This window comes from Daktulosphaira vitifoliae, unplaced genomic scaffold (genome assembly GCF_025091365.1).
Source record: "Daktulosphaira vitifoliae isolate Bord-2020 unplaced genomic scaffold, ASM2509136v1 Scaffold_3, whole genome shotgun sequence".
Taxonomy (NCBI): domain Eukaryota; kingdom Metazoa; phylum Arthropoda; class Insecta; order Hemiptera; family Phylloxeridae; genus Daktulosphaira; species Daktulosphaira vitifoliae.
Window position 1 is genome coordinate 21736056 of NW_026099574.1, and position 23561 is coordinate 21759616.

The 23561-nt window shown below is 24.7% G+C and overlaps 1 protein-coding gene across 3 annotated transcripts in view; it reads left to right on the forward strand.

The window, feature by feature from the left end:
* The window catches only part of LOC126901457 (RYamide receptor-like), a 46262-nt gene that overhangs the window by 6618 nt on the left and 16083 nt on the right, over positions 1-23561 (forward strand). For 2 of the 3 annotated variants that reach the window (XM_050677903.1, XM_050677901.1), the window contains exon 2: positions 21759-22160. In XM_050677903.1, the coding sequence (XP_050533860.1) occupies positions 21792-22160 (369 nt within the window). In that variant the 5' untranslated portion in view covers positions 21759-21791. The remainder of the gene's footprint in view (positions 1-21758; positions 22161-23561) is intronic. The other variant, XM_050677902.1, reaches the window with a different exon arrangement.

The window sequence follows — 23561 nt, forward strand, 5'->3', positions numbered from 1 at the left end:
GGCTACCGAATGCTATTTTCGTGTGAAAATTCTCGATTTTATTATTTATATAATATTTAACTTTATAATGCTATAACTTATTGAAAAGTTTATGGATCCACACAATTTTTTTATGAGAAATAATATTTTTTAATAAACCCTTTTTCATTTACCATACTTTATCTTTATCGAGATATTAATAAGGAACCAGCAGATCAAGTAGCTTTTGGAATAAAACACCAATTTTTTTTAAATTAAGCACTATCTAAAGATTTGAACAAGAAAGAACATCGAAGCGTTTATTTTTGATAGTGATTTTAATCACTGTCAGATATCATTATACTTGATCCAACTGTACCACGTCACAACTGTGCCGCGACCCACCTGTGCAGGGTTTTTTTGTGAAAAAGTTGTCAATTTTAATTCCCCCCTGTGGTTAAGTAAAGGGTCAAATTTATAAACAAAAATATGTCAAATGATAGGAAAATATCTCACGTATCTTTAAAAAAAATTGTATTGATCCATACTTTTTCAAATTGTTATCGCAGTTTTAAGTAAAAAAATTGAAAAAATGTCAAAAATTAGTGATTTTAGTCATTTTTTTGGAGATTTCCCCTATTTACGGGCAATGAGAAAAATTTTTTCAATTTTTGAAGATAATGTCTTCGACTAGATACAATTTGTGATTTTTTGACGTATTGTTGAAAGAAATCGGTTCTGTGAAAGCTGAGAAAAAGTGATAACAGACCCCAAAAAAAAAATAAATAAAATAATAAAACAAAAACACATTATAGTAAAATTAATACTCTCTCAGCTTCGCATCGAAGCTAAAAGTAAATTAGTAGGACCAGATGACGGTCCGTAGAAGTATGGAAAAAATTAGTTAGATTTTTTTAATATTAATGATTACTTAATTTTCCTTTCTGCCTACTTAATATATGTACTCATAAAATTTAATTTTAAACTTCATATATTTTTGATGAATTTGTTATTTTCCTAAATTTATATTTCCAATAAACACTCTGAAATAAATAGACGTTCCTTTTTCTTATGAAATTATAATATGGACGCGGCGGATCACTTCTTGCGTGTACTTTTTAGAATGACTGACCCCATCTGTGCGTCACTGACCAAATGAGAGCATTTTGACCACCATCAGAGCCAGATGCACATTATTTTAGGCTTTTTATTTATTTTAGACAAAAAGTGATCACCGACGCTATCGTTATATCTATATTAATTGTAATTTATTACATGTTATTTATTACATTTTCTTCAACAATGATCTACATTTCATAATGTTCTACCGTTTGTTCCATAATATCTAACACATTATTTATTACCTCATGTCAATCACAGTACTTTTACATATTGTTTATTAATTTTTTATTTTTTATATAATTAATAAATGTTTTTTTGGTATATTTTTAAACATTTAAAAAGTACATATATATAACTTATTGTTATATTGGTAAACATCCCATGTTATACTGTGTATATCATAACAAGATCCGAGATGAGAATTTTAAAAAGATAAGTGGAATGCATAGAAACGATAGGATAATGAACGAACATATACATGGAGTTAGTATTATCAATGTCACAAGTAGTAACATAAGAGTGTAACATAAATAAATATTAAATTACATAATACAAAATACTGTATATTTTTAACATTTCTATAATAATTAAAAGATTACTAATAGTTAATAATTTTGTCACACCTTTCACATTAATGGTTATTTTGGTCAAAATGATCAATTTATCATTTCATACCTCTTGTACTAATTGCTACTAATTATTTCACACCTCTTGTACTAATTGATACTAATTATTTCACACCTCTTGTACTAATTGATACTAATTATTTCACACCTCTTGTACTAATTGATACTAATTATTTCACACTTATTGTATTAATTGCTACTAATTATTTCACACCTCTTGTACTAATTGCTACTAATTATTTCACACCTCTTGTACTAATTGATACTAATTATTTCACACCTCTTGTACTAATTGATACTAATTATTTCACACCTCTTGTACTAATTGATACTAATTATTTCACACTTATTGTATTAATTGATACTAAATATTTCACACTTATTGTATTAATTGATACTAATTATTTCACACCTCTTGTACTAATTGCTACTAATTATTTCACACCTCTTGTACTAATTGATACTAATTATTTCACACCTCTTGTACTAATTGATACTAATTATTTCACACCTCTTGTACTAATTGCTACTAATTATTTCATACTAATTAAGACTAATTATTTCATAACAATAAATAAAGTTCGATTCTGTCGTCTGTACAATGTTATAAAATATATTTTTTTTTTTATTCATATATGTAGAGTAACCCAACCTATTAAACAAAACAATATACTTAACTCTTTAAAGATTAAATTTATTAAGTTAAAAACTATTTAATTTTTTGTATTTACATTAAAGTTTTTTTATATATTATAAAAACGCATTGAAAAATTTCACAAAACCTGTAAGTATGGTTTAATCACACGTTCAAACACTTTTCTAATGGTGTTGATCAATCTAAAATGTTTATAATACGATGACGGTTCGAGGCATAAATTAATATTTTAGTTGATGTTCGTTCTAATATATACTTGACTCATTGTAGGGGAGACTGGGGGAACTATGGTCAGTGGTTAATACCGGTCACCTCATTATCTAATAAACCCATGTATCTAAAATTATTTTGACCATATGTATAGATTAAGGATGATAAAAAAACCTTATTCTTATTAGAACGATATTATCAAAAAACCTTTTCACGTTTAAATGTGTGAAAATAGTTTTTAGCGTTTATTTATCTATAAAAATTTTTTTTTAAGATATTCAATTTAAGGTTAGCAAATTATTATATACATATAATTTATATGAACTATATTTCAGTGATTTTTTTAAAAGTTATTTTTTCCCTATCTTTTTGCATGTATTTATGTATGGCCGATATTCCCACAGAGTAGGGGAATACGGGTCATTAAAAATATATATTTATATATATAAGATTATGTCTTTAAAATCTAAGACTTTGACATAATGCAGCCAATATGTTTATGCGTCCACTTGTTGTAATACTATAAAGTCATAGAGTCTTAGAACCAGAGATATAACAATTTTTGCTAAGGTGACCGTAGTTCCTCCAGTCTCTCTACATAATTAACTAGTTTATTTAAGGTATAATGATCTAATTACGAAAATGACAGATCGATAACTACTATTGGACCAGTACTTCGAAATTTATTAACATTTTTATACATAGACAGAAAGAGGGGTTTGATTGTTTATAATAATATTATTATATCTCAAATTATTGAAATATTTATCATTTGTAATGATAAATTTTGTCATACACGCACCCCACCTCACGTATTTAAAAATAGTAATAACTTTCAAAATAATGGGTCAAAAATTGTTATAGCTCAGTCATTTTCTTAATTAGATCATTTTTATTATACAAGCTAATTAATTATACATGTTTCCGTTAAAAAAAATAAGTTAATATCCATAGCAGATATAAGAGATAAATTAAAAGAGTAATTAATAACTGATAAATCAAGACATATATGAAACTAAGAAATACCAAAATAATTGTCTTAATATAATTATTATTTTAAGAGAAATTTAGTGTCTAGCATTAAAAGAATCACTCTATATATATTGAAAATGGATAAAAGAAGTTAGAATAAAATTTTATAATTCTACTATTTTAAGGTCCAGTAAAGTTAGACTTAAATATGATTTATAGCAGTTTAATGTAGCGCAAAACATTGACCATATAGACTGCGTGGAATAAGTAGACTGAAAACAGTATACCAGGTAGTGTAGCCAACACATTTTCTTACATGGATCAAATATATAAATATAAAAAAAAGATCGTAATTCCCAAGTACCTATTCATTCATATGTTAAAAAATAATTCTCTTTCAAAAATAAAAAAAAGATTAATCTATAAACCTGATGTTTATAGATTTATAATGCACATTTATAATGCGACTCTGATAGTCGCATTATAAATGTGCCATCAAAAGTAGTCATTTCTGTCACGACCTTTTAATTTTGATCATCAAAAATAATTTTACTTTATATTTTATGCATTGTTTTTTTTTTTTATTTAAATGAGCATAAAAAAGGGATTTAACTCACTAATTGAATAGCTGAACGGAAAAAGGTAGCAGATAACCAAAACTTTTAATAGTCGATTATTTCCATATTCTTCTCAGCTATTCAATATAAATTACTTCATATTTTAGTGCTGCCCTGGGTAATAGCACTCTATACTTCCTCCTCAAATTCGGCTCTAATAAACATTTGTTTTTTTAAATTTCTATTTTCTTTTAATTAAATAATAATTTATTTGATTTTGACTAAAATTTGTTATAAAAATATAAAAAAAAAAAAAAATGTGTCGAAATATTTAGAATTTCAAATAAAATAATTATTCTAATAAATATATATATAGTGTGTAAGATAGTTACTTTTGTTTATGTTCCAAACTAAGTATAACTGTAGTATACAAACACTCCTTATAAATTGTTATTTAGAATTGATTATATTCTATGTGCATTTGTTGTGTATTAGATTTGCTTCATTTGACATTACAATAATAATTACTTTAACATGTTATTTTGGAAAGTAGTGTAATGAAATCATTGAACGATAAATTTGTGAAAAAAACTATAACTAAAACCAAGATAATAGATACAGCGTGCTCCACCATAATTTACTTTTCTTCCTAGCCTTTAACCCAATTACTTGGGGTCGGCTAACCTTGTCCTAAACTTTCACTTAACACAATATCCCACATCATCCGTTTTCATATAGTATTCAATAACATTCCTCCATCTTTTTTTTTTGTTAACATTAATTTCGATTACTGTTCTTGCGGCTTCCGATTCCTCTCTCCTCATAACATAACCATAACCATCTAAGTCTATTTATTTACTTTGTAATAAAAATAAAAAGCTGGAAAAAAATGGGGTACTGAACAGAAAGAGGTATAGGGTAAGGTCGTGAATCATATATGTAGAGCTTTTAATTAAGTGAAAGCACAAGACAAAATATAGGTTGCATTACTTTATATTCATTCGTATCATCTTAATCTTACTCATTTTACCCAGGTTCTTATTATTAAATAAATGTAGTACATGTCTTACGACTTACCTTGATAACCAGATGGACTTGTTAATAAATGATGTTCTTTGTCGTCATCAATATTTATAAATATTAATTTAACTTAAATAAATAAAACACTAACATGAAGGATAACATACTGAATTTATTTCTAAGGTCTGTGTTAGTTATTTTAACAAATATGAAAGATTTATGTTTACAATTGACTAGAGTAACGTGGATTTTATAGTACTTACATTAATATGAAAAAAGGAGAGTATTGGTGAATAGTGAGCTAGTGTGATAACTTTGCCAGCTCTATTATATTAAACTTAAAGTGATTAAGAGAAACTAATTTGCTTAACAATTTAACTATGTTATCCTGCCGTCCGTTCGGCGCTACAAATACACTTATGGTAATTAAATAGATTAACATAAATGTAAATATCGCTCCGAGTGAGCGGTATGTTTATAAAAAGTAATAAAATAATTGTTGATCAGAAAAGTATTTAAAATTGATAATTATTTGTGATTATGAAAAATTCTTCAAGAAGTTTATGGAATATTCTCAAAATTTCTATTTTAATTCATTACAACTTCTTCTTATATGTTTGTTCCTTATTCTATCTTCTCTAGACACTTCACTTAGCCATTTAAGCATTCTCATATCTGCTACACACATTCTCTACTCTATTCTCTTGTCAACTGCCCAAAATTCTGAACCATACATCATAGCTGGTCTTACTACAGCCTTATAGATTATAGCTTTCAACCTCATTGGAATTCTTTTATCGCATAACACACCAGATGCTTCTCTCTTTTCAACCATCCGCATTGTACCTTGCATCCTTTGAAAAAACACTGTTCTTTTGCACAACTGATTCTAAATACTTAAAACTTTCCATCTCTCCTATCATGTCATCGCTTTAATTTCAATAATTAACAATAACTAACTGTTAATATTAATTTTGTAGAACTTAAATTTATGAAACTATTTCAGGTGTACATAAATGCATTAATATTGCATAACTTAAGTGCCGTCCTATTCCAAATATAAAACTTGTGGTCCAAAAATATAAAATTATAAAAAAATATAGTTTTATATTACACTTGTTTGGACGACTATTAGAATTTTAGAGGAAACCTCTTAACTTCCCAATTATTGTTTTAAGATAAAAGCAAACCTATTATTTATGCATCCTCAAATATACTAATATATGAAGCCAATAATATAAGACCTAATATAACATATGATCAAACGGTTAACAAGCTTCAGAAAAACTATAGAATAAAATTAATTAACAAAATCTAATAAATATCAAATTTATGGGTGCAATTTCTATTTGATCTCATTTTTGTAAACTTAAACAACTAAGTAATAAAATCTTTCAATACCTTTTTTATTAATCATAGAGTTATATTTATAGTATTATTTAAATTATTTACTAATTTTTATATTGTTATACTCATTATGTGCACTCTAATAAATAAATTTTTTTTAAATATAAGTATTAGTAACTAATTGAAAATCAGCTATGTGCGTGCTGGTTATGTATCCGAGAAATGTTTAGTAGCTATTCTCGGTTCCAGTATTAAACTTTCGTTCATTGATTAAACTTTAAAAAATTATTATAAAAAAAACTAGTTTATTGAAAAATGGAGCCTAAAATACAGTTTGTATTTGTCAAAATTTCATTAAATTTTGAAAACAGAATACATGATTAATGAAAAATAAGTTAATAATATATCAACATCAAGTAAGATTTGAATGTTTCATAAACATGTTCAAGTTCTAAGGGTTTTTTTAAAACGATAAAAAATTGTTTGTGTGTAATTACAATAATAGCCATTAAAATACTTTGAAAACTATTCTAAATTTTATAAACATTTATTTACATAATCCTATAAAAATTCGTACACGTTTTCCTTTTAAATAAAGCTACTTGTATGCATACATAACTATTTACAATAATGCAAAATGAGACCATACAGTATCTATTAAATCATCAAATAAATTATCAAAATTATTTAATTAGAGCCTAAAAGAACAATTTAATAAAAAAAACGATAGCACAATGTGATCGCGGCACAGTGTGAGCGTGGCATAGTTGACACAAGTATAGATGATATCTGACAGTGATTAGAATTACTATCATAAGAAACGCTTTAATGCAAATCTGTAGACAGTGTTTAATTTTAAGAAATTGGTAGATTATTGAAAAGCAAAATTCTAACTTTAAAATAATTACTGAAAAATTGCAAAAAAATCATTGCCACACAAAAAGATTTTTACTGTATCATTAAACGTTTGTCGCATTCGTTTTTTGATAAAATTGGCAATTTAAGCTGATTTATTCGCTTTAAAAAAAAAAAAAAAATTGAAATAAGTTTAACTTTATATTCTATGACAATTAGTTTTATATAATGTTTATGAAAAACAGTGACTTTCTTATAAGGTATTTTAAAATAAATTAAAATACAATACCAAGAATTTTAACACAAAAATAGCATGTTTTTTTACTACGGCAACCATTTTCATATAGAAGATAAGTCGTCGGGACAATTTTTTTTTTTTAACTTATAATACATAACATTAGGTTTATTTTAATATATTTTTGAAGCTCAGAGTATTTCTGGTACATTTTCAAAACTTAAGTTGAAAAAGTTAAATTTTAAAGCAGAAGTTGCTATTTTGAATCTCCCCCTGTGGGCAGCTAAAGTGTAAGATTTTCAAAAAATTTATGTCAAATAAAAGAAAAATATCTAAGGTTTCAATATAAAAAAGAAAAATTTTAAATTATTTATTTTTCAAAAAGTTATGTCAGTTTTTAGGAAAAAAAATTTCGATATTTACTGATTCTAAAAATCTTAATTTTTTGGGGGATTTTCACTATTTACGGGGAACGAGAGCAAAATTTTCAATTTTATAGGGGAATATCTTCAACTAGATACGATTTGTGATATTTTGACGTATCTTTGAGAAAAATCAGTTCATTGAGAGCTGAAAAAAATAGTGACAGACACAAAACAAAAATAATAAACGCATCATAGTAAAATTAATACCTTCTTAGCTTCGTATCGAAGCTAAAAATATTTTATAATACAGTTTATACAAAAACTTGAACTTGAAATTCTTAAGTTAGAGTTGTCAAATAAAAAACATTATTTTTTTTAAATATTTTAATGGAGTTTCCAATAGACTCCTTCCTCATTAGCATAATTACAAGGGAGAGATATAGGTGTTATATACCCATTGACAAAAATAATTATATAGCGATAATAAAATTTTTGTCGTTTCAAGGGAAGTGAAAATTGTCTTATGTATATTCCCCAAAGCAAAACTTAATTACACTACTATCCTTCTTCATATCTTCACCATTATATAACACATATTGATTGCCTAAGTTGCAAATAATAAATTTCCATTACACAAATAATTCACTAGCGATATATTTGTATGTATTTTTGGTACTTGTCAATAATAAAAAAAAAATTGTTTTCTTATTATTAATGGTATGTATTATTTTTTGAACAAGCAATAACTATGCCTATTTCATTTTTATATCTATTTAATGTAATTAGAATAAAATTTCATAATACCATTAAGTATAAGTGGTATCTGTATGTACTATAATAATTTTTTACAGGATTATGAACATTTTATATAAACATGAAAATAATGGTCTACAAATAACATGAATTAATATTATCTTAACAATTTTAATAAACAAAATGTGATAATTTTTAAAATGTATCAATGAGCTACGATTTTTTGTTGATAACTTTAATAAAACTATATAAATAAAATATTAAAACCTCCACTAAATATTGTTTAAGCATTTTGTAATAAATTTACGGTAGCAAGACAGCGCAAAAAACTATAACAAAAGATTATAGTCCTGCAACAGAAAAAATCATTTGAACCATGAAAATTACTGTTTTTAAATCTTAATTTATTACGCAATACCCAAAAATCATTTTTTGTGGATAAATTACATTAACTTTTTTTCACCTAATATTGATTGTTTGAAGCTTTAAAGTAACGTAATCATATTATAATAAAAATTCTTTCTGTTTTTTAATAAATTATGCTATGTAACATAATATTTATAACTAGAAATATATTCATCACGGCAATTTTTTGTATTTTCAAGCTTACCTAAAGTAATTTCTTTTTCATGGTTTATTGAATAAAATAGTTCAAAAATATAGTTCGAAATTTAAACATTATATATTTGAGTAGTTTGTTTGAAAAATAAAGTTTTCTGTACCAATCAAATACTTCTAAATTAGTCTACACATCCAAAAGGGTGTATTTTTTTTATCACAGAAGTGATTTTGATAACATAAACAAGCATAAAAAGAAACTAGTAGATATAACTAATAGCAAAATATTGACACTTGAGCTATGCTTATCCGAACAGATATACCCCTCTATGCACCTCTGTGCTATATTATAGCATAGGTTATTTGCTACAAGAAATCATCATTAAATACACATCTCATACATAGTAATTTTATTTCGATAATTATAAACCTAAAACAATATCAGTCATACTTACTTTATATTTTAAAAGAAAGATAAAATGAATATTTTGAAGACTATTCAAAATTTACTGAGTAATTGAATATTTACGATTCTATAAATTTTAAATGCAAGTAAAACGTTTCTCCTTAGCATATTAAAAATATATCTATTTTTTTGTTTTTAAAAATAGTTAATAAAATAAAAAAACATGTTATCGATAAACAAATTATATTATATGAAAACCAACACAACTTCGTATAAAATTTATTTAAAACAATTTTATTTTTATAAGATGAATTTTCTTTAGTTAACCAATTTTATAAGTTTGAATGCTTTGTTTAAATTTTACGATAAATCTAATGTAACTATATCAACAAACAACCTTGTTTATTGACTGTTTTATCTTTGAGTAAGTTATTTATTTATAATTTTTACTCGTACATTTGCATTCTTTTAGATCTAAAATAAAAATAGACATTTAAAAACAAAATAAAATTTTTTTAATAAATTGTTTTTTGTTTTTTTTTTTTGTAACAAGAGAAAAATAGCAAACATTAAACAAATACACATACATTTTAGCTAATTTAGAGTTAACTTTAGATATAAGAATAGAGAATTCATTAAGCTTCACGTCAATGAATATAAACAAACGTACAAAATTACTTAGCACGGTCACTAATTTGTAATGGCATGTTACAGAAGAAGTAGTGGTGGTATTCTACTCATTCTAATATTGTATGAACTAAGGAAATGTACATAGTCCAGACGTAGTATTTACTCCATCACTTATTAACATAAAATACATAACAATTTTTTATAACACTTTTTAGACCTTATTTTTTTTACGATAAGTGGTTCGATAAAGTTCTATGCCAACCTCCCATATCCGTTAACAGTACTAATAATTGTTAGGAGATAAAATATCATTATGTTTTTCAAATTAAATTAAAAGTGACAAGTTCAAAATTAAAATTAAATTATTACATTGATTTTTGATCAACTTAAATATAGTTCTAGAATTAATTTCATTTTTTTCTGTGATCATACATAAAAAAAAACCCAACTTCCGTGTGTAATTTTAATAATACAATTATTTTTTTATCACATTTTTCTTATTTTACATAGGTTTATAGAAAATTTAACTTGATTTAACCATAAATTTAAACTTGACAATCTCATGAAGGCAATCAATTATGTAAAATTAATTGAAGCTTGATTATTTCTATTTATCAAAGCCATGAACTTACAATTTCATAGAGCTCTAAAAAAAGTATAAATAAATAAAAAAAAGTGTTATTTTTAGAACTATTATCTAGTGTTCTAATAATATTTATCTTTATAGAGTTTAATAAATATATTTTTCGAACAACTCTTAATATTAATACAAAATTTGCATTTAATATTAATTATGGTGGCCACTTTGAAGAGATCTTATTATTTGGTAGGTACACGAGTAATGGGTTTTAATCCTCTAAAATAAAATCATCACCGCAGCTTTTACAGGATTGTTTGTAGAAATATCAAATACTAAAGTATTATTACTCGTAACAGGTGTTCCATAATACATAAAATCATGCAATCAACCATGTCTTTAAAGTACACATCAAATTTTACTTATACTAATTTTATACAGAATGAATTATTTTTTAACGTACTAATAAAGAACAGATATAAATACTCGGGCGCTCAGTATAACAAAATGTACAATTAAACTACCTAATAAATTGAAAAATTCGTTAATACATGAACAGTGCGTGAATTTATTAAGTAAACACATTCTATTTATGAATTAATTCTTTAAAATTATAATTACGCTGATTAGTATTTGCGCAAGTGCATGGCGAGCAGGGCACTTGCCCCGCACATAGTAGTAGATTAAATATTATATAAATTCTATTATAGTAGTCTTTTTACACCATTTAAAATTACTCCTACTAAATATTACACGGGGGTAGTGTATACACTAATTGTGGGGAGTTAAAAATACTCCAATTGCACAATTATGACAATTATTTTATTATATTAGATCTAACCGATTTATTTAAAAAAATTTAAGGTTGAACAGCTTTAAAAGCCATTTTTATTAATTTTGCTTAGTAATTATGAAATGTGAGCTGAAAAACTTAAAAATAAAACAAAATACTATGTATTATTTTATTGACTCAAACAAATAATTAATATATGCAGAGTGGAACAGATGTAACTGACAACTCTTATAACTTTTGATACTACGATTTATATATATATAATTTTTTAACGTTTTTACACTCATTGTGTATTACGTTGAGAGTATATTTTTTATTATTTATTTTGAATAATAAAAAAACTATCCTTTTTGATTTTTAACTTTTTCAAAATTTCAAAATAACCGTTTTAAGGTTTCTCTTATAAAAACAATTAAACTCAATCTAAGAGTTTATAAATTATTTTAAAAAACATTACAGAGAAACTTTAATTGTACCAAAAGTTATAAGAATTGTCATTTATATCTCTTCCACTTTATATATTTAATTTAACAATCTAGTCACCATAACTACTTATTCGAAATTTCTCCGATTAGTGGAGAAAATCTATATATTTTTCAAAATGTATAAGGAAAAAATAGGAACTTAAGTTTTTACAAATAAAATAATATTGTAATTTTTTGGTGTAATCATTAAAATGCATATTATAAAGTATTACACGATAAAAATTTCATTAAATACAAATTGTAGATCTATTTGATTATTTTTTTTATTTTTCAATATGTATACACCTAAATATAGTTTTAAAGATAAATAAAAGTAACGCAATTCTTTTGTTGTTACTTGTTTAAATTTTTTATGAAAATTCTTTTCTTAATTTAAAAAAAAAATAATTAAACTATAACTGTGGCTATTTTTTATTTTTTAATATACAGGGTGATTTTTTTATCATAACCCACTCAATTACTCGCAGAATAATAATAATTTAAACCTTTTTTTGTTTTATTATCTTTAGTTACACATTATTCTTGAATTTTTAACTATGTAATACTTTTTAAGTTCATCCCTTATGCCTTGGAGGGGGGTCAACTTTGTTTTTTTAAATGGTAACACATATTTTTAATTTAATAAAATGTTTGAGTTTTTAATTTAATAGTAAATGGCATTTGAATTTTTAATATAACTTTATTAGCTTATTAGATATAAACATTTAAAGTTTCAAAATTTTGAGTTAATATACATGTATAATACACATGGGATTGTAAATACAGGTAGCTAATTGGATTTTTATGACATTGCTGTCTCAGTCACGGATTGTTTATTATCAATTATGATTATCAATAGATATACTTTCTGTATTGTCAGTTAGTGTATTTATAAACTCATAACAATGTGCCTTACTACAATTGATAATAACAATGCTGTGTACCTGCTAATATCGATGTTATAAAAAACCAATTAGCTACCTGTATTTGTAATCCCTTGTGTATTATACCTGTATATTAATTCAAAAATTTGAAACTTTAAATGATTATATCTAATAAACGAATTAAGTTATATTAAAAATTCAAATGCCATTTACTATTAAATTAAAAACTCAAACATTTTATTAAATTAAAAATATGTGTTACCATTTAAAAAAACAAAGTTGACCCCCTTCCAAGGCATAAGGGATGAACTTAAAAAGTATTACATAGTTAAAAATTCAAGAATAATGTGTAATTAAAGATAATAAAAAAAAAAATGTTTAAATTATTATTATTCTGCAAGTAATTGAGTGGGTTATGATAAAAAAATCACTCTGTATATACAGAGTGGAACGGATCTAACTGACAACTCATATAACTTATGATCTACATAACGTTTTATTCTTTTTTTTTTTTTAATCAATTTTTACAACATAGTACTATATTTAAAATATGTTTTATGTTATTTTTCGCAATTACAAAAAATATTTTAAAAATTAATTTTTTTATTCAAATTTTTTTTCAAGATTTTAAAATAGCCATTTTATAGATAAGTTTTAAAGAAAAATTTTGATACCAAAAACTCTTATTTTAATTCAGTAATTACGTTTATACAGCATTTTGAAGTTTGTTAAATTTTGATTTTTTTACAATTTTCCTATGGTATCAAATGTTAGTCCATATTATGTAAAATACAGAAGTAAACACTTATTACATTATTTACTGGTAACAGTACGCGATTTCTTTTCCATAAAAATGATTAACATTTGAAAAAGCATTTGTAATTGACATGAAAAAACAATTAGTAGTATAATTCAGATTATTAAAAAAAATTATAGAAACATTGTCTAAAACATGCTGAATTTTATGACAATAATGTAATTTCAATTAATTCAATTATTGGTTATATGGCAGATAAAATAAATAAATATTACGTGTGGAAATATAACTTGAGTATTTTTTAACAATTATTTATATTGTAGATGTTAATAACTTTTAAAACATTTGTCAAACAAGTTAATTAAAAATTTTTAATCATTTAACTGTAAAATAGACTTAATTTAAAAAAAAAAATTGAATTTTTATTGAAAAATAAATACAAAATACATTGTTTTTTTAAATTACATGCATTTGAGTAATTTCTAAAGATATATTAACTTATTTATACGTTGATGATCGTTACCTTATACCACGTAACTACTTCTATCGTAAAAAAGATTTTTTATTCTGAATATTTTTATAATTCCCTTATGATTAAAAAATTACTTAAAAAATTACTTTTAGAACTAAAGAAAAATTCAAAACCAATACCAGCCATACATATATATATTTAATTCATTATATATTCAACAGTAATATAAAAAAAATCATTCATTCTCAAAAAGTAGCAAAATTTTATTTATAAGTCCCTAGACAGAATCATAAACAAAAATGGCTGATTCTTACAATAATAATTTAAAGTTCTATTCTCTAAACAATTTAAATATGCTGTATATTGCAGTATCGAAACCAAATCGAAAAGGACATTTTAACCTTTATAAAGAGTGTGCATGATACGTAATTTCTAAAAGATAAATCCATTCATTGCTTAATAACTATTAACATATATTTTTTTACTAAAAACGAAAAATATTTATTAAACATCATTAGTTCTATTATAATAACTACTATTTTAACTTAGCGTCATCTAAGGCTAACCTTAACATTTATAAGAAAAAATTATTTATTTTTGTGGTAAAAGTTATCAACAATAATAGCGACAAGTAATAAACGCAGCGCAAAGCTAGAGACAAATATTCCAGTTTACCAAACCTAAGGCCAACGTGCCTCAAAGACGATTGGAGGGGTCATGGGAGATACCATTACACTCATGGGATTTTTCAAAACCAAAAACAAACAATAAAACCAACACAAAATATACAATCGTAGCTATTAGTTTTAGCTTTGATGCGAAGCTAAGAAGGTATTAATTTTAACATGATGGGTTTATTTATTTATTTTGTGTGTGTGTCTGTAATTACCTTTTTTTCAGCTCTCAATTTTTTTCTACGATACGTCAAAAGATCACAAATTTGGAATAATCCACCAATTTCCTAAAATTAAACACTATTTACAGATTTGCATCGAAACGTTTCTTATGATAGTAATTCTAATCACTGTCAGATATCATCTATACTTGTGCCAACTATAACACGACTCCACTGTGCTACCGGTTTTTTATATTAATTAAAGTTTTTGTCTGAATATCATAAATTGTGCGGCAACTGTTACTAAGAGAGTTCTAAAAATTAGTAGTGTTATTTAGGGAAGACAGGTCCGGCTTTGTACAGGATAGGAGAAGTAAAATGTATAGTTTTTTTTAGGCTTATTCCAATTATACAATAATATTAAAAATTAAATTATTTATGTTCAAACAGGGGAGGTGCTGTGTATTAGGTATAATTCATCAAAAGAACCTGATTTTACCTTGTTTTAACTATAGTTGGCACAAGTATAGATAATATATGATAGTGATCAAAATTACTCTCATAAGAAACGCTTCGTTGCAAATCTGTAAATAGAGTTTAATTTTAAGAAATTGATAGATTGTTCTAAAAGCAAAATGAACTCCTATTTCCTTCTACAATTAGATTTTTTCTATAACCTCTTTTTGATATAATTACTAATTAATAAAAAAACGAGTCATTACAACAAAAAGTAATTAAATACAAAAATTTTTTTTTTTAATATGTTAAAAAAAATCCATGAAAAATCATACTTTTAACCTATATTTTTTGACCCATTAAAAATGATTTTTTGAAAATGTATAATAAAAAATGGATGAATTTTTTACTATAACTTTTTTAACTCAACTTGTAAGTTTGAATTTGATATCATTAAATAGAATTTTTTATGAGAATTAAACAAATAACTAATTACAGAAAATTAATGAGCAAAGTTCAAATTATCGTTAAAATTACTATTTTTTTGCATGATGATCAAATGATAGCTGAGAATTTTTATGCCACACATAAAAAACGCACAGCATCACCAATGCCTTGTAAGTTTTGCTTTAAAACTAAAAAATCCAATCAAAAAGTTGATGAAAAAATGTACTCAAATGAGCGTATTAAAAAATTTATTATAATTGTAAAAGTCTATTGTTAAATTGGACATTTTCCGAAAGATTTCTTCCATTTACAGAAAATAAGTGAATTTTATTTAATATTTAAGGGTATTATCTTCAAATAGATACAAAAAGTTGTGATCATTTTATGTATCGTTGAAAAACATTGGTCAAGTTATAGCTGAGAAAAATTAAACCACATAGAAAAATAATTTTAACATCAATAAAAAATTCCTTCTTACAAGGGATGACTACAGTGATGTGGCCCTTGGTATTCATTAAAGTTATTCAATCTGAATGAGATAAAAATCAAACGAATTTTGAAAATTTTTCCAACTAAATAAGAATTAAGAAAAGCATAAATGACAGACACAAAAGAAACACCATTTTAAAATTAATACTTTCTCAGCTGGACTTTGAAGCTAGAATTTTAAAATATTATGATAACAAATAAAATAATACGATAACATGTAACATTCACTCATCCCTAATCGATTAATATGTCTATGAAGTTCACTAAGTATTCCGATAAAATTTAATGATTTATTAATAAAGGAATTGTAACATTTTGACACAAAAAAATATATGACAATTCATAAAATTAATAAATATTACGCTAGAAAGATTAATCTTTATTAACAAAACATCTGTTCAGTTCTATGGCGACTAAAACTGTTTTTCTTCGACAAATCCTTCACAGCGTTAAGAAACTTTTAATTTTTAATTATAAAAGTCGTTTCAACAGTCTTTTAAGATTCATACAAATAAATATTAAATCACTCAACTATTCAATTGTAATTTTACAAAGTCTGTGAAAAGTTGTTTGATTTTTAAGAAAATAATATTATAATAAATGTATTATTTATAATATTTGTATAAAAACTATCGTAAACCAATTATTGGCTTAGAATTAAAACAGTTAGTAACTGAGATAGCAAAATTCCATCAACATCTTAGAACTCAAAAAATATACGATAGTGTTAAATCGAGGTTGCATGAGAAAAAATGTTAGTCTATGCCAGATTTCACTTGCAAATTGATTTTTTATATGATTTTAATATACGAGTTTTCTTTTATATGAAATATTAAATAGCTTACTATACAAACTGAATCATGTCGAATGTAAAAAGTTCCTCACTAAACCTATCTTTTTAAAAAGCCTTACAAATTTAATAAAAAACTACTTAATAAAATTATAGTTCTATTTCAATATAACTAATAGTATAAATTTATAACATTTAAAACTTTTATTTAAGACAAATAATTCATTTTACTTAATTCGTTGACTTTTGAGATAAAAAATTGGATATTGAATCTTAACTTAATGAAATATCCTTATAATAATTTAAATTACTTTCAATTTCAGAACCGCATTAAAAACAAATATTTTATCAACTAAATTATTTATATTAAACAATTTTTTTAAAGTTTTTTTAGCAACCTTAATTATTGAAAAATATAAAACATAAAATGAAATCTTTTACACTTTTCTTAGACGGTCCTACATTTCAATTAAGATTTAATTGATACAAATTTTTAACAGAATTTTTTATTTTAAAATAATGATTTTATAAAACTATAAATATTTTATGGATTTGATTTTATGGACATTATTTTTCCATGGTTACAATCTTAGTATCACTTTCCTATATACTTTTATTGTTACTTATACTACAATATCAATGATACAAGATTATAATAACATATGCAATGTTATTATATGATAAGTTTAAATTCTTCAAGTTTTATTTTATTCAATGAACACATTCACACGAAATAACTATTTTTAGTAGACTAATAACAAACGTTCGTTATCAATTAAATAACCAAGCTACACTAAATCATAAAAACTTTCTGCAGCTGTTACCACACAAAATAAGTACCTACAAAAGACTACGCTTTATTATTTTTCTTAGAATTAATAAAAAAATGATGTTACCAAAAGATAAAGTATAAAATGTATTATTTTAACTTATCATATATTTTGTAAAAATTTTCATAAATATATTAACTTATGATAGTTAAAGTTTCAACCAGAAAATGAAAATACAATAAGGTAATCTAAAAGCAGTTTAATAAATTATTAAAACAATAAAAAATGTTTATAGTAATAATTTATACATATTATAAAGTTTTCAAATCTAAAATCAATTTCAATTAAAAATACACATCCAAAGGAAAAGTATATAATTTATTAAAAAATATGTATTAAAATTTTACAATAGTAAAAACTTTATTAAGATTTTTAGCTTCGATGCGAAGCTGAGAAGGTATTAATTTTACTATGGTGTGTTTTTTTTTTTGTGTCTGTATACACTCAATCTCAGCTCTCACTGAACCGATTTTAATGAATAATATGTCAAAAGATCACAAATCGTATTGTCGTAACACAGTAAAAAGTAAAATGATATTAGGTAAATGTGAAACTATGTGTACGAAGATGAATATGAGGAGGTGGTGCCTGCTGTCTAGGTATTCACGTGCGTGTTGTCGTACAGCAGTCACCGTGCTCGGCTGACACTCCGGGTTAGCTGTGGGTGTCGAAAGGCTGTTGTTATAGGAAGGGAGAATAAGAGTAACACCTAGGTATGAGGTGCAGACGAAGTGCAAGACACAAATACTTGGGGTATAGGAGAGGACAATGAAGTACGAGGTGCAGACGAAGTGCAAGACACAAGTACTTTAGTTATTAGGAGAGGATAATGAAGTACGAGGTGCAGACGAAGTGCAAGACACAAGTACTTCAGAGAGAGAACGGGGTAGCCGAGTATAAGGTGCAGACGAAGTGCAAGACACAAATACTAGGCGTACCAGGTGAGGAAAGATAACAGAGTACGAGGTGCAGACGAAGTGCAAGACACAAGTACTCTGAAATTTTTAACTCATTTAGATTCAATAACTTCAATAAAGATCAATGATCCCATCACTTTAGTCGCCCCTTGCAAGAAGAAATTTCTTATTCGTATTAAAATTATTTTACTATATTTTAAGTTTTAGCTTCGATGCAAAGCCGAGAAGATGTTTTTTTGTGAATATCATTTATTTTCTCTGCTCTAACTTGACCTATTTTTTTCAACGATACGTCCAATGACTACAATTCGTATCTAGTTGATGATATTACCCTCAAAAATTGAAAAAATATATCTAATTTATCAATTAAACAGTTAGTTATTACATCGTCTCCATAAAGACAATTAAAATCATTAATTTCTAATGTTTTCAAAATATTTATTAACGAATGAAGTTTGATATGATAGGTTTCAACTACAAAATTAAATCATTTTACTTTGTAATTTAATAATTTTTTTACTCTATTTGTGTGTGCTACTACTAGATTATAATATTCCAAATTTTTTGATAAAATGTTGCTATATAAATCATTTCTAAAAAAAGTGATAGTTAATTTCTCCTGAATTAACAATGGATTTTTACAATTATAATCAAATTTTATAATACGCTCAATTGAGTCAATCTTTGTTTTGATTGGTTCATTTAGTTAAAATAAATCATTAAAATTAATTAAGTTCTGAATATTTCAATTGTAGAATCTTTTTAAACACCAAAAGTTACTAGGTAATGATTACTATTATTTCTATTTCAGTTATCTATTACGATAAAAATACAAAAAAATATTTAGCTACTCTGATAAATTTACTATAAATAGTAATTATAAAACTTCCTAACTGCATATTAATCTTTACGGTACAGTTTTTTTAATTCTCATAAAAGTTTCTATTTAATGATGTCAATTTCAAACTTGCCAATTGAGCTAAAAGTTATGGTAAAATAAATAAATTTTTTTTTATTATAAACATTCACAAAAATCAACTTTAAACAATTAAAAAAATAGGTTGAATATATCATTTTCCTTATTTTAACTTATTAATAATCAAAATCAGTATTAATTTAAAACAATTTTTTTTTGTTCTTAATTATTTTTTTTTTTATATGTAAATACTTTTTTTACAACTCCTTTTTATTTTTATAATATATCCGTAAAAATTGCAATATTAAATTATTGAATATCAATTTCATACTAAATTTAATTACCATAATTATTATTTATTCATATATTGTAATTGTAAATCAAATAACTAATCGGGGTAAAATTATGGAATTAAGAGTTATTGTTGCTTTTGAAATAATCTACCAATTTCTTAAAATTAAACACTGTCTACAGATTTGCATTAAAGCGTTTCTTATGATAGTGATTTTAATCACTGTCAGATTAAATCTATACTTGTCCCAACTATGCCACGTCCATACTGTGCCGCGATCCCACTGTGCTACCGTTTTTTTAATTATTTTTAATACAATTTCTTTAAATCTAATATATAAAGTCGATTGTATTTTAAAATTAATTAAAACGACAGTAGTTTCTAAAAATAAAAAACAAAATCAGTTTTATAAGTTACTCATTTTTTAAACTATCTGGTTTATTTAATTATCAGCCTTTGTGCATCACTTTATTTTAACAATAGTTTTTTTTATTTTTCGTCTGTTTTGGTATTAGATAACGATGAGCAATAAAATGCTATAGTAGCGTAATGAATCAAACCTCATCAAATTTTATATTACGACACATGTATTTACATTAGATGATCGTTGCGTATTACCAATGATCAATAAAAATTAATTATATCGGTCTCATGACAATTTGGAACTTGCAAACGTTTAGAACTATGTTTAGCTTTTTTTTTATTACTTCAAATAATTTTGTCAATTAAATTGTACCATTGAAATCGCCTTGTCTGCTAACAATATGTAATAATTTTTAAAAGTAATGATGGTGATGCTTGTTCGACCGATTTATTGATATTCTAGTCAACTATATGTCAATGTGGGCTTTCCCATCTTTGTCGTTCTGTTGTACATTAGCCTGCATGAGTGTAAAATTTACACAATTAACAGGACTAACACATCAGATTTTTATATGGAGACGAGTAAAAATAAACTACCTTCACTGTAGGACATAATCTAAAAATTCCCATTCATCAGTATAATATTTTTAATATACACGTTAATTGTACACACAAGTGTAATTTTAACATAAAATACTGAATATATGTACAAATATAACATTTTTATCACTATTTATTCAAATTTTCCCATATATTGTATGTGTTAAAAAGTTTCAACACATATATATAACAATTTGGAACTTTTTTTTTTAGTGTACCAATTCCACAGATTCAATTTGTTTCATATGTACTATTTGAACTACAGAGTCCTATTTAAATGAGACGTTCAAAGGAACTCAGTAAAAATCTTTTTTGCAAAATATACTTAACCAAAAAGATACATAATGAGTAATGTTAAAAAAAGGACATACAAAATTTGAGGGTGTAAAAATTTTTTTATTATGCAAGTTTTTTTATTTTTTACTGTTACCTTGGATGTTAAAATCTGTTTTTTGCTTAATCGTGCCATATTAATTTCGGTATTAGATGTTCATTTATTTCTTAATAGGACCGTTGATTTATTGGAATACCGTTATATAGATCTTAATATTGGTATTTTTTTTTTTACTTATTACATTACTTAATATTTTTTATTTTTATTTTACAGGTAGCTTACACAATTTGAGTTCTCCTTAAAGTTATGGAAAAAATTAACGTAAGTGTCGTGGAATTGTCAAATATTTCAGAAAAAATTATCGGAATATCATGTCAAGACACAGTAGACGGCCCATTAGAATCAATAGCTTTTAAAACTATCGTTTATTTAATGTACTCGATTGTATTTTTTATAGCACTAGTTGGAAATGGCCTAGTGTGTTACGTGGTTATGTTCTCATCACAAATGCGCTCCGTTACCAATCTATTTATAATGAATATGGCAGTCGGTGATCTCCTCATGACCATTTTTTGTGTACCATTCTCCTTTGTCGCTACGCTTATTCTTCAACATTGGCCATTTGGCAATGATCTGTGTCATACAGTCAGTTTTGCACAAGCAATTGCAGTACTGGTATGATTTTATTTAAAAAGATATCATATTAACTTAAATATGTACACCGCTTCAAATTAATAAAGAGATTTTCTACCTAATTAAAATTTATTAATGATTTTAATAAAAATAACATATTTAAAAAAAAATTTCGCTATTTTCAAAGATATATAATTTAAATTCTACATTAATGACATTTTATGAAATATAAATGTATATTAATTCCCAGGGCCGTCGATTCAAAACATTTTTCATCGCTATTTTAGTGTAAATGCACCACAAGCTACACTTTAAATTTAAAATTAAATTTAGAGGAAAGTCTATTGATGTTATACTTTGTACCTAGTTTATTCCTATTCACTAAATTTACAACAGTAGAATAGGATATTTGATTAGTGCAATTTTACGTGAAAAGTTTTTTTTAATAAGATACATTCTTTTCACAAAATTCATGTAAAGAATATTCTATTATTTTTACACATATAATATATTCTTTATATTATATTTTTATACAAATCTATCAATGCATTTAGCATACTTTGTTTAAAATTTGTAGAAAACGATTCTAAATATCCGAGTAAGATAAACATTTTAAAGAAAATGCTTGATTTATTTATAAATGTGTAATTGTTATTATTTTACGGTTCTTATGACTATTTATATACCACACAACTGACGTTTTTTGATATTAAAACTATTTACGAATAAATTTTTAAATAATAATTTTTATAGAAAAAATAATTAAATGATAATATATGAAATAGGAGTTTAATTATTTAATAACAATCTTAAGGCTCATATATACAATTGAAAATTTATATTTTTAAGGAACTTTATTGATATTATAGTTACAATTAATGCTATAAATAAATGTATAAATCTATATTCAACTTTTATTAAATTATTATTTTTAATCCATTATATTTAATTACTTTAAGTATCATTATAATAATGTATTATGAAATAATCGTACAGAAAAAATTCAGAACTACGTGAACCCAACCAGCTGGTCTGAAAAATTATGGTTATGTAGATTATCTAGAGTAAGCCATATCCTAATGACCACTCTTTTAGTAACTTATTGTAGTTATAATATGTATCTTGAATAAACAATATTCTGATTTGAATATGATCACTCATTTCGTTACTTTAAACTTTTTTTAACTAAGATTTGTAAAGCAGAAACAATGGAAACTTTATTTCATAATTAACAGTACCGACGATAGATTTTGTGTAGGTCCTGTGTCAAAAGGTGTGAAAGTGATAACATTATAAAGATACAATTTTTCTTCTACATCCCAAAAAAAAAAAACGTAACTATATTACGTACAATTCAAACTCAAGAGAAACCACCATACTGCAATGGATTTATCTAAAAAAATTTTTTCTAAGCTTGGATAAGTTAACATTATTTTTAACTCG